Source organism: Siniperca chuatsi, linkage group LG6, assembly GCF_020085105.1.
Source record: "Siniperca chuatsi isolate FFG_IHB_CAS linkage group LG6, ASM2008510v1, whole genome shotgun sequence".
NCBI classification, from domain to species: domain Eukaryota; kingdom Metazoa; phylum Chordata; class Actinopteri; order Centrarchiformes; family Sinipercidae; genus Siniperca; species Siniperca chuatsi.
In genome coordinates this window covers 17975833-17991806 of record NC_058047.1, presented here as the reverse complement: position 1 = coordinate 17991806, position 15974 = coordinate 17975833, and the positions used below count along the sequence as shown (strand labels likewise).

The 15974-nt window shown below is 40.3% G+C and overlaps 4 protein-coding genes across 5 annotated transcripts; 2 read left to right on the top strand and 2 right to left on the bottom strand.

Annotated features, from left to right (window-relative positions):
- Positions 1–161: 161 nt before the first annotated feature.
- hdgfl2 (HDGF like 2) lies at positions 162–7535 on the bottom strand. Of its 2 annotated transcripts, XM_044199957.1 has the most exons (17): positions 7281–7535; positions 6708–6784; positions 5974–6115; positions 5614–5649; positions 5197–5376; positions 4553–4675; positions 4393–4461; positions 4124–4304; positions 3891–3975; positions 3472–3769; positions 3184–3317; positions 3022–3083; positions 2766–2836; positions 2557–2658; positions 1799–1955; positions 1600–1711; positions 162–1325 (listed from the first exon to the last, which is right to left on the bottom strand). In XM_044199957.1, exons 1-17 carry the CDS (start codon positions 7350–7352, stop codon positions 1223–1225), a joined length of 2004 nt encoding a protein of 667 aa, XP_044055892.1. In that variant the 5' UTR covers positions 7353–7535; the 3' UTR covers positions 162–1222. The 2 variants fall into 2 exon arrangements, with proteins under 2 accessions (XP_044055892.1, XP_044055893.1); XM_044199958.1 differs by lacking the exon at positions 5614–5649 and having other exon boundaries at positions 7281–7534.
- A 1586-nt stretch (positions 7536–9121) lies between these two features.
- Positions 9122–11319, top strand: fh (fumarate hydratase). The gene has a single exon (XM_044199959.1). It carries the CDS (start codon positions 9190–9192, stop codon positions 10687–10689), a length of 1500 nt encoding a protein of 499 aa, XP_044055894.1. The 5' UTR covers positions 9122–9189; the 3' UTR covers positions 10690–11319.
- Positions 11320–11453: 134 nt separating this feature from the next.
- On the bottom strand, positions 11454–13501 carry fam32a (family with sequence similarity 32 member A). The gene is made up of 4 exons (XM_044199965.1): positions 13348–13501; positions 12524–12668; positions 11931–11984; positions 11454–11698 (listed from the first exon to the last, which is right to left on the bottom strand). Exons 1-4 carry the CDS (start codon positions 13419–13421, stop codon positions 11630–11632), a joined length of 342 nt encoding a protein of 113 aa, XP_044055900.1. The 5' UTR covers positions 13422–13501; the 3' UTR covers positions 11454–11629.
- An 82-nt stretch (positions 13502–13583) lies between these two features.
- On the top strand, positions 13584–15872 carry mrpl54 (mitochondrial ribosomal protein L54). Its single transcript, XM_044199964.1, has 3 exons — positions 13584–13816; positions 14196–14352; positions 15013–15872. The coding sequence occupies exons 1-3, from the start codon at positions 13690–13692 to the stop codon at positions 15143–15145; spliced, it is 417 nt and encodes a 138-aa protein (XP_044055899.1). The 5' UTR covers positions 13584–13689; the 3' UTR covers positions 15146–15872.
- The last annotated feature ends 102 nt before the right edge of the window (positions 15873–15974 follow it).

Sequence of the window (15974 nt, the reverse complement as noted above, 5' to 3'; positions counted from 1 at the left end):
TGTATTGCATACAAGAACGTTGACTATCATTTGGTACCAGAGACCTACAAATAACCAACTATATGGTGATGCAACTGTTGCTGAAACACCCTCTTTTACACAAGCACAGCAAATGAATTAAAAGCAAGTTTTACACACCACAAAACAAGATAGAAACAAAACCATGCTGAGATTTTTATTATTAAGTCTCAACTTAGTGATAGAAATGCTTTACCAATTTACATAGGACTAAAAACACTTGTTGTATGCATATGACAGGAAAATGGCAAAATAGGCTGCAGCTACATGAGATCTCAATAGCTTTTAAGGGCAGTTTTCAATCTGTAGTTATTCCATTTACTATGCAAGTCACTGAAAGCAGACACTATGGGGAGACGAGAGTGCAAGGTGTTTAACTTCACAGCAATTAATATTTTAGACAAAACCAAAGATGCAAATATTTCCAAACAAGGCTATAAAAAAGTAAGTGGACCTCAGCTGGAAAACAGTGACTCAATTAATGGCTTTACATTTCAGACTGGATTAACCGGATCAAGACCAGATAATTAAAAAATACATAACATAAAGACTCACAAATAGTACTTTACCACTCTCACAATGCCATACACACAGACAAGAGGCCTTTGTGATGTTTTGTAGGCTTTATAAAATAAATGAAGCCAACATATGCAAGGGCTGCACAAAACCTTCAAAGCGGAAAATTAACGACATGGCTGCATTTCCACCCAGTTTCCCCGCAAGAATCATCAAAGTTTCATTTCATACTTCCCCAGCCTAAATTCCGGTTAGAAGTGCTAAAAATGTAATCATTCAATATACATACGGTATGAAAGACCAAAGTAAGAGTTCATGTGGTAGAAAGAACAAAGTAGCCATGAGCAGGGGTACAGGGTGACGATCCAGGACGGGCCGAGTGTTGTATAAAAGGAAAAGTACATGTCAGAAACAAAAGGGGGGTCGTGCAGTGGCACAAACTATCACACTAATAAGCTTTCCTTTTTGCTGTGATAAATAATGGACCAAACGGTTTGAGCAGCGGGGCCTTCTGGTTTGATATCATTATAGTACAAAATGTCCAAAACATCCACATTGACGTAACAGATACTGTAGGAAATGCCAGGTATGTGTTGCACTGTTGTTGGGCCAGGAGCACTGTATGACGTCAAACAATGAGGCCACCATCTTTAGCACTTGGTCCACTGCAGTGGTGTTTAACGGACTTTCAGCTTTCTACAGCAGGTGGTTCCATCTCTGCAGAGATGGAGTTGTCTTCTGCTTCTTCATACGTGTGAGTCTGTTGTTCAGCAGGGCTCTCTGGGCTCCGTCTAAAAAGAACGTAGATCATCAGTCACAACCACTGCTGTGCTTCAATTACAATTACTTGTATATCAAAATATTAAACAGGGAGGATGCTCACATAAGTTTTGTCATGGTTAGCAAATGGGTCCAACTTTCACGCAAGTGCTAAGTGAAGATGTACAATGGTCTTTTTTTTATTTTTTATTGTCCATGAGCCAATGCCTGCTTTCATATCCTGTCAGCTGCTCATGCCACTTGCAAGTAGAAGACACTGTATATTGCTTCACATGGGGTGTTCACCTGTTTGGACTTGAAGCAGTATCGTCATTATTCTCCTCATGGGCAGGTGATTTTGGTTTTTCTTCCATATCATCTGTTTTCTGTTCTGAATCCCCGTTCACTGGAGTGGAGTCTAGAAAATGCAAATTTAGACTAATATAAGAAAAATTACAAAAAAAAATTGCATAATGGAGGCAAGATCCAAGGTGTAGCTTTTTACCTGTGTCTTGTGTTTCCTTCTCATTGTCATCTGGTTCCTTGTTCTCCATTTTAGGTTTAGCTGCCACCTCCCCCTTGCCCACAAAGCGAAGTTTTAACTTGTTGTAGACGTCACTAGCTTTTTCCATGACTGCAGTGCTGGCTTTATACCGCCGAATCTATAATGAACACATGAAAGGAGTTTAGAATAAAGAAGATAATTTAAATGAGAAAAATACAGTACTGCCCTGATAACCCTGCAACACCTCTTTTTTAAGAGGCACTGAACAAAACAAGGTAGGCTGATATACCATATTTAACATCTTGTAAATGCACATTTGAGTGAATAAATAAGTTAATCAATAAAACTAGAGAAGTAAAGTAACCACATTTTTATATGGAGTTATTAAAATAAAATACAGCTGACATGGCAAACTATAGTGTCCTGGTATTTCTACTTACATTTCATCATATTAAAAGAGAAGCAGCATTAAGCAGTGGATTAGTTATTATCCAACAATCATCAATACTGTGGAAAGCAACCGGTAACATCCAGAGAGCCCACTTTTTCCAAGTGTAATTTCCAGAAAACAACAGTTATATTCTGTCTAATGTAGTATACGATATAACAAAAAGTACGTAACAGTTTCAATTAGGACACTGTGTCATATATACTTTTTCCATTATTTTAACTATGTGGTTTATCCTGTCTTAATGCAAGATGAGTTTGCAAACATAAAAAAAATTAAGCACAGTCAAACAATAGACAAGACAATGCACCTTTTTCAGTGTGGCAATAACTTCAGCGTTCTTATGGAGGATCTGGCTGGTGACAGGCACGGCCTCAAGTTCTTCCAGGGCTTGTAGACACCGCTCTATGTCCTAAGAACACACAAATACATTTTAAAAAAAAAATCTGTTCTCATGCTGGCATAAAAGCAGAGAAAGAAGGGAAATTGTATTTAACCAAAATCATAGACATCACTTACTGGGTTGTCCACTTTAAGTGCAAACTTTATATCTGTGTGGAGTTTCTGTAGCTTTTCTTCTGGCGATGGCTCTGCATATGGACACACCAAATAACAGTTCATTAGCTGTACTGAATTACTACTTTCCCTCTCACAGAAACAATAAACATAATTGATCTTTGTGTGAATCTGTCTACCTGTTGCACAGTTTCAGTCTGTGCAAATAAGTTTACACCGGGCAATGATTGCTAGAACAGTGCTTGTGAGTGTGACTGACCCTTTTTCTTTTCCACTTTCTTCTCAGGCTCCAGTTTGCGTTTGGGTTTTTCAGGCTTAGACCTGAGAGAGAGGGAACTCTGTGATCTGTGTACATCGAATTTTAATGAAGTTCTTCTAATGAGGTTTGCATACCGTAGTCTGTTCCCCATTGTGCACTCACCTCGCTCTGGGCTTCTCTTCTGACCGTCTGACTTTCTTCTCTTTTAGCTCTTTCTCCTTCCTTTCTTTTCTCTCCTTCTCTTTCTTTATTCTTGCCTTCTTCTGGTTATCAGGCTTCTTGGATGGTTTCTTTACCTTTTCATGGGAAAAGCACAAGACGTTGCATGCGTCAATAGCACCTAGAGTCACCTGCAGTCCTATCGCTTTGAATAAAGCAAAACGTAACACATAATTTAGGTGATTTTCAATTTTGGTTGTTTAACATGTATTTTTTCGTAAGCAACTGTACCTCAGCCAGTGGTGGAGAATCAGAGTCTGAGGGCGCAGGGATCGGGGGTGGAGGAGGTTTCTTGGACTTCTTCAATGGATGATCATCTACACCTTCGTCTGAGCTACTGCTGCTGTCACTGTCGCTCCCTTTTTTACCCTTATCTTTGTCTTTTTTCTTTTTCTCCTCTTCCTCCTTCTCTCTCTCACGTAGCCTGCGGAGCTCCTCTGCCTCCTCCTTTTTCCGGCGCTCCTCCAGCTCTCGTCTGCGTTCCTCATCTCGTTTCTTCCATTCACTAATGCAGTCGGGTTCACTGTCACTGTGAAAAAACAGAGCTGCCTTTTACAACAAGCTGGCATGTACCTCAGAATTTACGTTTACTGTATTTAATAAGCGGTGTATAAACAGGGAAAAAAAACCCATCCTTAGAGCAGCCTGACCTGTCGCTGTCGGAGGATGATGAAGGTGCTCGTTTTGCCGGGGCGGGTTTGGGTTTCCGTGCCCGAGGCTTTGGTGCAGGTTTCTCTGTGGATGGGAAAAAACAAGCACTGAGCACATTTACATAAGCAAAAAGAAACATGAAATCTTTCCTTTAATATCAAACATTCATCTCTAGAATTCTAGATATAGCTATAATTGATCCATTCAATCTTAAACCAGACTGAAACCACACCTTTCTTGCGTGCCTGTGGGCCCTTCCGGGGAGGTGGATCTGAGTCTGACTCAGACTTTGAGCCGGACTGGGATTCAGACCCAGACAGAGCTGGTCGAGGCTTCTCGTCCTCTGAGTCGCTGTCCACTACTTTCTTCTCTGACCCTGATCCCGAGTCTGAGTCAGAGTTAGATGAAGCCTTCTGTAACATCACAGAGAAAAGGGGATAGAGTTGGCGATAAAGGAAGAAATCACAAACTGCCATGAAATATTCAAATTTGATGGTTCACCTTTTTCTTCCCTCTGCCTCCTGCTTTCTTTCCACCTCGTCCACCAGATTTCTTCTCTGGAGTAAAATCCTGTTGGAAGAAAACAAATGTGTAACATTTATAGGCTGTTTAGTTTCAGATCACCCAACAATCACACCATGTTGTGTGTGTGTGTAATTACCTGGTCACTGTTTTTGCCAGAGTCAGACTCTGAAGGTGTGGGTTCTGATTCAGAGGGGGAGCCACTCTCCTCTCCATCTCGGTCACTGGACGAGCCTCGGGCCTTTTTTGGAGGGGGAGGCCGCTAAAATAAAAATTTTAAAACACGAACATGCAAATAGACAAATATAACTTTATCAACGATGTAATTGCAGCTTTTTCATACGCAGTTGGTTGTTTCAGCTAAACAGTCTGACCTGACAAACTTAACTTGCACTCAAACCATGCAGATGAGTTCCACTGATCATGGCTCATTACTGCTTTTGTTATTGCTATGACAACTCCTGATATAACAAAGGAAGCCACCAATAATTAGTGGTCTTTTTTGCTACCTCCTGTTTTCATTCTTATACAAGCAGACACATTCTTAGTGTTGCTAATTGTTATGGTAACTTTGGTGCTGCTGATGGGACTTGGTTGTGTATTGTGCCAAGTGCAGTGCTTTTGTATCCATAATTGTGACTGAGAATGTAATTTTCCGTTAAGCTCAATAACATAGTTATAGTGTGATCTATTGAGTTATTGACTTATTAGCCAAATCACTCAATAGGCTGTTTAGTTTTAGCAGTGATTTAATTCCACTGACGGTGAAATTAAATTAATTACCTTAGCAGGTGGTGGCTTTCGCTTCACTCCTCCTCCCCTCCCTTGGTCTTCACTCCCAGAATCTGAGTCAACTTCACTTCCTGAATCTGCTTTCTGAGGCACTGTGGCTTCTTCCTCTTCATCATCCTCATCACTTCCTCCTCCGGCATTGTTGCCCTCGCTGTCAGATGAGCTGGCTGGCTGCAGACGAACCGTGATAAGAAGAAGAATTAATATAAAATTCCTCACTTTCTTCAAATGCACTGCAGTCTGCAAAGCCTGTCAAAAAACCTCCATATCCAGTCTCTCAGTTGGAGCTGCAGCATTTTTATGAGTATTTTATGACAGTTTGCCTTAGACAGTGAAATGAAACATGGGGACAGACAGCAAAGTTCCCTAGTCAGAATTGAACAGTAGATGTTGCAGTGAGCATCACACCTTAAACCGCTGGTCACCAAGACGCCCTAGTCTGAACTGCAGCATTTTAATCAAAAGACAAGACAAGGAAAGTTAATTTGTAGTGCACCTTTTAACAACCAGACAATTCAAAGTGCTCCAAAAGTGACTACGTCTAGCAGACGAACATGTGAATTCTAAAACAATGGACATAAAAATAAAAATCACAGAAATTGGGATTAAGCAACAAATGAGCATGAACGATTAGGACAAACCTTCAGGTTTGACACCTTAAGTTAAAGTAACTTCTAAGTCTACATTTACAGTATCTTTTAGAGTATGAGGTAATGTTGAATTATGGATGCTTAAAGATTTTGGATTTCTGATATTAGGAAAACTTACTACAGGCGGTGCGCTGTAGGAGGCATGTGGATTGTTCTGGATCTCCCATAAACCTTCATTGAATCCCTTCCTTTTGTTGGGCTTTCCATAGCGTTCGCTGTACTTGTCATAGGCAAAAAGGTCCTTTGGTGCAAGGAATGCTCTGTGAAACAGAGAGATAAATAAAATGTTACCATTAAATAACAGGTTGTTTACACTGACATTAAGGAGGCTTTACATTGACTTGAGACTTTAGAACAGCAGACTGTGCCGCCTAGTGATGGATTAATATACTGCAGGTGCCATCTTGTTAAACAGATGGTGTGTGATGCCAGATCAGACATGTCAACACATCTCTCAAAAACATACTGCACACTCAAACTGACATGAGTCAATGGTTCACAGTGAACCTGCAGTAAAGAATAAAGAGAAAAGAAAGGAGACTAACAGGCAAAGGTGTAAGATAAAGGTAGTGATTTGTGTTTTTGTCTCACCCCATTGCTCTCAAAGAGGATATCAGCTAACAAACAGATGAGTCAAGGGCCTAAATTTAAAATTGGCAGAGCCAGTTCAACCAGGCATGACAAAAAGACAAAAGTAGAACAGACAATGAATTTCAGCCAATTTCGTAATTGAATTTCCTCCTTTCAAATGGATAAAAAAGCAAAATGCATTTGCAGTCATTTAAGTTTAAACCGGTCTGTGCATAACATTACTACTTTCTCTGACAACTAATAATACAGCACTGTACTCACGTTTCATGTGTCCCAAAGAAGAAAATTGGGATTTTATTAGGAGGTGGCTTCACTGCCCCATCAGCCACATCTTCAATCTGTAAACAAGCAAGAGGCAAATAAAACATGTCACACAAGTTTTCTGGGACTCAAACATGATGGTACCATGTATTCATGTTGGTTATCTCTGGAAAACAAAACATTGCAGGTTTATTTTTAACTGATTGAAATTGTATGGATATGTGGTGCACAATAAACAGTTTTTGTACTGAGAAAGCGGGCTTCTTATCTAGAAAAAAAAAAAGAGTTATCCCAAACGTCATTTAAAAAATAACAACGTTAGCTTCGAAGCTGTACGTCTCCATGCAGATTAACGTTAGGCCAACAGCATCTCATGAAAATTATACTGCTCATACACTGACTGTGGGCCTGAAACGCAGCCTGTCAGCCCAACAAAAAATTAAGTAATGTATGTGTGTGATAGGTATCCATGTTAGACAGTGCCGAGGATACACAGAGAACCATCTCCAGCGTCCAATGCAGAGCAGCTCATCCCCTCCGCCCCTCCGGCTTCTGCTAACGTTACTTGCTTACCCTGGCTGGCCAGTGGGGGTACCCCTTCATTTTAGCGAAGACCAGGTCTCCGGGCTGGAAGTTGTGTGGCATTGTCCCGCTCCTGAGTGCAGCCTGGATTTAAAAAGTATTAAGCTGCGTAGCCTTTCTGTGTCTCTCTTCGTTTGCTTTTTTCAGGTCGACACGAAACCTGGAAACGATGGGGTTAGCTAGCAAGCTAACAGTATACTAACGTTACCGCGAGAAGAGACGGAGGAGTGAAGATGGCTACAACACACAAAATACTTCCGGTGACACATCGTGATGAGTCTTCAAAATAAAGGACTTCGTACTTCATACCAAAACATAGTAATAAAATGAAAATTGTTCTTGCAATTAAATGACAATGCAATATATTTCTTTATAAAATAAAATAAAACAATCACTACGGTCACAGAATGTGTAATTTGTACAATCATATTATAAATATCAGGACACCATACAATATCACTGAAAGTACAAACTACAGAAGGGTACATATATTCAATGTGACCACCCTAAGAGATTAAAAAATAGCTCAATAACTGCAATAGTGTCCCTAAACTTATACAGATTAGACGCTAGAAGACCACACAGAAAAGACCAAAGGCAAACATTTATTTTTTAATTCTTCAGGTTTGTACTAGGAACAATATGATCCTTTCTGATCAAGTCATAGGATGCAGGACCTCAACAGCTTTCCAAAATAAATAAATCAGTATGTGCAGAGCACACAGAGCTCCTTCCTTTTCGAGTCACATGTCTCAACATTTACATATACTCTAAAGACTAATTTGCAAACACTTTACTGTATATACCTACTTGTACTAATGTACCATGTACTACTGTGGCATCATTGTACAGTGCACATTTATTACAGATTAGAATTACAATATAGTCCTATTTTTTTTTATTTGGTTTCTATTCACAAACTATTCTAGTTTAATTGTTTATTATTTGTGACTTTTACTTTATTTTGTTTCTTACCTACTTTCTTGACTTAGCAGCTGTAACATTGCATTAGTTTTCCCACAAGGGTTCTTTTATCCCAAATGCAATTAATGTGGTCAGCAAACTACAGTAAACTTAAATATGAGAGTGTAGGGTGTACACCATGGGTATGAATGCACTGACTGTTGTTCTGTGAAGTCTCCCATCTTACAATATCTCTTTCTGGTATGACATAGACAACTAAAACAAACCATCAACAAATCAACAATCATAAATATAAATTGAGTCTTAATTGCTAAATAGTGCCCCAGATGGGTCCATGTACAGTACAGGTACAGTATCAACTTCCATATGTTCCAGTGTCATTACACACATTACACAAACATTGTGCACTATATAGTAAATTCAGACAGTAGAAATGCTTTCAGGTGTTACTGACTTATTATTATTTTTTCCAAACAACTTTATTTGGTTTGTACAAAATTATATAAAAATATGAAGACTTAACAAGAACAACAGAAATAAACAGAGGTGCATACATGTTGAAACAAAAAACAACTTTTCAAGGCATTGCAGATACCATCAATGTTTCTGTGTCGATATCACAAAATCAATATGTGTCAGCAATATCTTTCTTTAAAAGTTGGTCTGTTGGATAAATTATATGTATACATTTTTTTTAAATTACTAAATTATGTAAAGTTACTGACTTTTATTATACAAAGTAAATTATACTTCGTTGCCATACCGGAAATAAAATCGTGCAATGTTGTGAAAAGCTTCACTGATCCGGATGAGGCGGTCTGATCGTTTCCACTCGATACGACAACTAGAGAGGAAGTCCCGCCTCTCTCGCCTCACCATTGGCTGACTTGCGATCAGTTTCCTATTCACCCAATTACAGGTCAAAATGTGGAAGGCTGCATTGACCTCCCCCCGGATTCACCTCTAATGAGAAGCCATGTTTCGGTCTCTGAGAAGCGTCCAGCAGTTTAACTGCAACCTCCTGACTTTGCCAAGATTCAGCGTCAACCCCAAACTCCGCATCTGCACGTCCAGAATGGCCAGTTCAGAGTACAGGCTTGAGCGGGACACGTTTGGTGAGCTCAAGGTCCCAGCTGACAAGTACTACGGTGCCCAGACTGTCAGATCCACCATGAACTTCAAGATAGGGGGACCAAGTGAGAGAATGCCAATCCAAGTGATCAAGGCCTTTGGTATCCTGAAGAGAGCGGCTGCTGAGGTTAACAAGGAGTACGGCCTCAACCCAAATATAGCAGATGCAATCATCCAGGCTGCAGATGAGGTTTCAGCTGGTAAACTGGATGATCATTTCCCTCTGGTGGTGTGGCAGACTGGATCTGGAACTCAAAGCAACATGAACGTCAATGAGGTGATCAGCAACAGAGCTATTGAGATCCTAGGAGGGAAACTAGGCTCCAAGGATCCCGTTCACCCTAATGATCATGTCAACAAGAGTCAGAGCTCCAATGACACCTTTCCCACCGCCATGCACATCGCTGCAGCCACAGAGGTCCACCATGTCCTGCTGCCCAGCCTGCAGACGCTCCACGATGCCCTGGCTGCTAAGTCTGAAGAGTTCAAAGATATCATCAAGATTGGACGCACACACACTCAGGATGCTGTACCGCTCTCGCTTGGACAGGAGTTCAGCGCTTATGTTCAGCAGGTGAAGTACAGCATTGAAAGAGTGAAGGCCGCCATGCCCAGGGTGTATGAGCTGGCAGCAGGAGGCACAGCAGTAGGGACAGGACTCAACACCCGCATCGGCTTTGCTGAGAAAGTAGCTTCCACTGTTGCTTCTCTCACAGGACTGCCATTTGTGACAGCTCCCAACAAGTTCGAAGCTCTGGCAGCCCACGATGCCCTGGTAGAGTTGAGTGGAGCACTGAACACAGTGGCTGTCAGCATGATGAAGATTGCCAACGACATCCGCTTCTTGGGGTCAGGACCGCGCTCTGGCCTGGGAGAACTCATCTTACCAGAGAATGAACCAGGGAGCAGCATCATGCCAGGCAAGGTGAACCCCACCCAGTGTGAGGCCATGACCATGGTCGCAGCCCAGGTAATGGGAAACCACGTCGCAGTCACCATCGGAGGCAGCAACGGACACTTTGAACTCAACGTCTTCAAACCTATGATGATCAAGAATGTGCTGAACTCAGCTCGGCTACTCGGCGACGCGTCCGTCTCCTTCACCAACAACTGTGTGGTGGGCATCCAGGCCAACGCAGAGAGGATCAACAAGCTCATGAACGAGTCTCTCATGTTGGTCACTGCACTCAACGAGCACATCGGTTATGACAAAGCGGCCACCATCGCCAAGACGGCTCACAAGAAAGGCTCGACGCTGAAGGCCGTGGCCGTGGAGCTGGGCTACCTGACCGAGGAGCAGTTTGACCAGTGGGTGAAGCCAAGTGAGATGCTGGGGCCAAAGTGAACTCTGACAACACAAGACAAACTACAAAACAAAGAAAAAGACCTTTTCTAGTGCAAGAAAAGAGTATTTCCAATTAAATCAGAGCAGTTGAACTGTATGAACAAAATATTCTCGGAATCCTCTTAATAAAAATGTTGAGAATCCTTTTCTGTTGTTTGATGCAGCTTCTTACTCTGTTTTTCATACTGTAGTGTTTAAAATCATACTGTTGTACACTTCTATGTCAGTGGTGTTAAAACAGTAAATCCACCCATTTGGTTTTAAACAACAATTACACATTGGAGGATGCCATTTGACCCAGGTTTGTCACACACTCACCTACAGTATGTCTTATGTGGTGTTAAAAGTAGTCACACCTGTTGTTCAACATCACAAGTATGTTTTACTATCAATACAACTTTTCTCCGTAAGAGTAAAATGTGTGTATTTGTATATCGACTTGTTGGTTTTGGTATTTAAAGTCTTAAATACTTTTTGACTATTAGTTGGTACCTTAAGGGCAGTGCCATCCCAAATATTCAACATGGACTACTATACCCTGTGTGTTCTGGTTTACAGTATGTGTGCCATTTGCGCTGCGCTCCTGTTCAATGAAATATGTATTCATTAAAAAGCAAGTATATTCTCGGTTTTCTGACTTTTTTTTTTTATAATTTACATTTACACACACACACACACGTTTTAAATGTATGCAATATCAGCTGAAGTGCTTTGTGGTCAAATTACAAGGATGTATGCAATGTAAGAAACACAGAACATATGTGTTTACTTAAATCCTTTATTGTATATAGCGATTACAACAAAAGAGACTGAATGCCAATTGAACACATTTTAATTGTAAATATATAAAACTAGCAAAAAACAAATTTCTTAAGCCTGATGTGCAAGATCTTTTGTACAAGCGGTAAACAAAACAATAAAATGAACATTTGTTCCTCTTTTATTTGGTCCAGCTGACCTTGGGAATATCATAATGTTCTGTCAGGTTGTCCAGGTGGCGATTGAAATCCTGCAAACAAACGAAAACGACAGAATTTTTGCTGACATTTCTGCTCAGAAATCTGAAATAATTTCAACTGCAACATCTAGTCTACAGACACTAATGCATGTTTCATTTTTGAAATAACATTTAGATATATGTTGCTCACCAAAAATGATTTACTTGAATAAATGTGCTGTTTTACAAGTCTGAATTAACAAGTTGGACTGAATGTTGCTATGCACGGTCTGACATGACTTACCTCCACTCTGAGTTTGTGTGTCTTTGATGCTTTGTTCAAAATCCTCTCCATTTGCTTTAGAAGAGAGAGAGAGAAAATTTAATGCAAAAAAAGCCTTAAAAAAAACAAAACACTGTAAACACCTCTAGAAACACACCACTACAGGTATACTACTAAACGACAATATTCAAATACCTCAAACTCAAGAAAATACGAGTACTGTCAGTGACAAGAGCTGAGGTTTTTGACAATATCACCTGTTAGAAATAAATCATATGATAAAACTGCCTTAATACTATTAAACTACTGCAATTGTCTGCTGTAGCTAGAAATATTTCAACACATAATGACATTTGTTTTATTTCTGTTCCACTGCAGCATTGCTAGTTGTGAAGCGAAGTGCGTAAAATCTTCTTCTCCAAACTTTTGGATTTTTGTTTGTGTTTTTGTATACTATTTTAGGCTAGTGTTGTTTGTTCTTACAACAACCCATCTGTGTGCTTCTGGCGATTGGCGCAAAATGGTTTGCTTATTAACGAACTGTGTATGTATGGACTCTCAAACTAATATGGCATTGTGGCCGATAGTGGTGCTGCTGGAGAACTATAACTTACTCTCTTCTCTTGCATCTTGTCAAAAGCGACTTGTGCCGGTGTCCTTTTGTCAACATATGACTTCGTGGTTTTCACCTCGTCATTGTCTTGACTAGTTACGACCTGCTCCAGGCGATGCTTACTCTCTTTATCCTTCTTCTTCTTCCTGAAAAAAAGATATGCAATGGCCAGTTAGTTAATCAGTGGCTTGTCAGGCCAACCACTCCCATCAACAGACAAAAGATGAATAAAGATGATCAAATGTAGTAAATTAAACACTGGTCTGGATAGACCCTGAAATGCCAAACTGGTGATTGTCTATCATGTGACCGTGTGTGTGGTGTCCAAGACGTTGGGAACTATTCTCTGTCCTATTGAATACCTATGCTAGTATCTATACCTATGAGGCGTCTATGTTGTACTATTTACCGTGTACTTTCGTTGAAATTGTTAACATGATGTATTTCAAAATGAGTTTGATATGTTGAGGCCGCCTTAGCATCCTGTGGCCGACGCAGTTGATGCTTTAATGTAGCTAACCGTTTTTGGCCACATCTGTAACACTATAATGTCACCGTAAACAGATCAGTCACAGATGGGACCAGTGTTTTTTCACCGTGCAATGCTATTTTCACAATGGATTTTCCCAAATATTACTTTATAGTACTCACATAATTCCAGTACACGTTAACATGAGACTGTTTTTCTATTAGCAAACAGGCTAACAATAGCCAAGCCTGAATACCAGGCTCTATTTATCATTTGCGACTGCCTAATTAGGTATTTTTCTCGATTTAAACGCGTCGTCTCATACAAAAAAGGTTACCAGATGCCACAAGACTTACTTTTTTCCAGCTGAAATGTCCCCTACTCCTTTTAATTTCAGGGCACTCTTCTGGACGGCGGCGTACTCAGACATTTTCGAGAAGCTCTACATCGTCTTCTTCTGGTTTGTTATTGTAGTATCCGACTCAGGCACAGCAGTGCTGCCACCTGTTGGGCTGAAGGGAAACGACCCAATCGCGCCACTTGTCTCAGTCGTCTTGCAGTGTGTCCTCCCGCCCAGAGAGGAGCAGTGCATTATTTTCACAGAGACAAAGACAAAGCAGAAACGGAAGTGTAAGGTACTATGAATGTCAAACTGTAGCATGGTGGGCAGCTTTTTTAAGTAACCTACAGTAAAAAATATGTCAGGGCACAGTTTACTTAGGGTTGTCACGTTAACGAAATGCGTCTCAACCAACGCTGCAACGTTGCTGTGCAGGACGAACATATTAAACAGAGCACAGGCATGCGGATATGCTAAGAAAGTTGGTGAGTAAAGAGGACATCTACCATCTCTATTCAATATATCTCAGTGTTCTTCAGTTGTAAATTGGCTGTGGTTATGAAACATAGCCTATATGTAGCTATCGAGTTGAGTTTACTCCACTGTATGTGATTGAGAGTGAAAAATGTATGGTGGATAATTGCTGTTGTGGTGTAGCAGCAATACACGAATACAGTTGTCTTTATTTATATGTCCATTCCATAGTTTATCCACCCACTTAAATCACCTGTGTCTGCACATGCCATTAAACCGTTATCATTAACAAAATGTTAGTGGCTTATTTTCTATTTTCAATCAACCCGTGACCCCAACAACATGTCACTATAGGTGTCATTGCAACTATCTCTTTCCCGTTCTTTGCAGCGGCCAAAGGGAAAGGCAAAGGCATGATGAAAGAAGAGCTGAAAGGTCCAGAGGTGTGTAAAGATCCTGTCAGACTTACTTCTTATGCAGTAGGGGCCAACATCCTCAAGCAAGGAGAAGACCCCCAGCTGAAGCCTCCTGAGCAATATCCAGAGTGGTGAGGGCACATATGTCTGTTATTTCTGCAACTTTTTATCTCTTGCTTTCTGTCATCATAATGTAGAACTAAATGTTTTTGTATTTTATCAAATTTCTTTTCAAGATATTTGTTGAGAAAAGATGGTTAGAAATGAACAAGTGAATGTGTCCTCCTGTAGCAGAAAACTGCACATCTTTTACCCAAATAAGAATAGTCATTTTATGTTCGCATCTATGTAGGTAAATCCAAAGCTTTTCAGGCATCACGTGCTGCCTCTCACTATTACTGTTGCTCTCTACACCTACACATGCTAAATGCAGCTCAAGCTTGATGTTTTGGTAGTTGAATGGCATTCTGGGAAATGCAGGAAATCCAAAACACACCAGGAGCACTAGATTGATGATACATTTATATGGACAAAATAACAGACGCTTGATTCTGCAAGGCCATAATTTGTGTTGTTGTTTAATTGCATTATACTTATATAATGTTATTATTTGTAATGTTGTCCGTATGTGTAACTTTAGAATTTTGTCTGGGTGAAAAGGGCATTTCATGTGTATAAAAAGTAACTTATTACTTCAAATTCCCTGTATGCATAAACATATGTGGCCAATAAATCTGATTCTGATGTGTCTTCACTGATCTGATTGTCGTCTCCTTTTACCATTCACTCAGGTTGTTCCAGTTGAATCTGGGAACACCCCAAAAGCTGCACGAGCTGGAGTCGGACACCTGGGAATACTGGAAGCGTCTGAGGAAGGAAAACATTTGGCGTTTCAACAGACTACACAAAGGGAAGAAGTTTTAGGCCTTCACTGGACTGACAGAGGGCTTCTTCCTGTACATCGGGTTGCTTCCGACTCTGGACTGAACTACCTGACATGGTGTACTGTATGTTCAGAGCCAGAGTTCAGCTTCCTGAATGAAACATCATTAGACCAACTCTTTGACTTTCCAGGGTGTTATTTGAAATCATGCAGCATGTGGTGACAATACTTACAACAATACATTGTTGGTTATGTTAAATACGGGGGGGGGGTATACGACCCAACACTCACAATGTAATGGATTCAAACCCATGACCAGAGCCTCAAAAATTAAACCTAAAAAAACTGAAAATCATAAGCTTAAGAAAGGTAGACTGAAAGCTCATTCTTTACCTTGTAGTTGCCAAAGCAATCCCACTACGAGGTCCATTTAGTAGTTGTTCTGGAGCTTTCAATTGTATCACACAATCTTCTTCAGCAGATGGTATTTGCCTAGTTGTCATGAAATTTCAAAGACTGCGTGATATGATCGAAAGCTCCCGAACAGCTACTAAATGGACATTGTGGTCAGTTTTGTCAATTTCAGAAAGGTTGTGTTATACAGTATATCCTGAGGGGATACTGCTATGCATTGAATTCATTCATACATGTTCTGTTTTGTCCATATCTGAAGGAAAATGGCCTGCTGATATTTCCACCAATCACATTTTCACTATTTGTTGTTTTTGCAGACTCATTATAAATAAATATGAATGAATATCCTGCAAATAGTGCCTTTTATTTTTGCAGAATGCCTCGTAGCTTTAATCAACATCATAATATGAATCTGGTGCCACTTACTCAGGGGGCACCCTTTGTAAATTGTGTTGC

Excerpts from the sequence above, each read along its gene's own strand:
- hdgfl2 (XM_044199957.1), bottom strand. The coding sequence starts at position 7,352 with ATGCCACACAACTTCCAGCCCGGAGACCTGGTCTTCGCTAAAATGAAG. Across the intron at positions 6,785-7,280 it reads ACCCCCACTGGCCAGCCAGG|ATTGAAGATGTGGCTGATGG; the intron begins GTAAGCAAGTAA and ends GCTTGTTTACAG. Across the intron at positions 5,650-5,973 it reads CCTACAGCGCACCGCCTGTA|TTCAGACTAGGGCGTCTTGG; the intron begins GTAAGTTTTCCT and ends AAAATGCTGCAG.
- mrpl54 (XM_044199964.1), top strand. The coding sequence starts at position 13,690 with ATGTCAGGGCACAGTTTACTTAGGGTTGTCACGTTAACGAAATGCGTC. Across the intron at positions 13,817-14,195 it reads CGGATATGCTAAGAAAGTTG|CGGCCAAAGGGAAAGGCAAA; the intron begins GTGAGTAAAGAG and ends CGTTCTTTGCAG. Across the intron at positions 14,353-15,012 it reads CCTGAGCAATATCCAGAGTG|GTTGTTCCAGTTGAATCTGG; the intron begins GTGAGGGCACAT and ends CCATTCACTCAG.
- fh (XM_044199959.1), top strand. The coding sequence starts at position 9,190 with ATGTTTCGGTCTCTGAGAAGCGTCCAGCAGTTTAACTGCAACCTCCTG.
- fam32a (XM_044199965.1), bottom strand. The coding sequence starts at position 13,421 with ATGTCTGAGTACGCCGCCGTCCAGAAGAGTGCCCTGAAATTAAAAGGA. Across the intron at positions 12,669-13,347 it reads GACATTTCAGCTGGAAAAAA|GAAGAAGAAGAAGGATAAAG; the intron begins GTAAGTCTTGTG and ends TCTTTTTTTCAG. Across the intron at positions 11,985-12,523 it reads ACAAGATGCAAGAGAAGAGA|CAAATGGAGAGGATTTTGAA; the intron begins GTAAGTTATAGT and ends TCTCTTCTAAAG.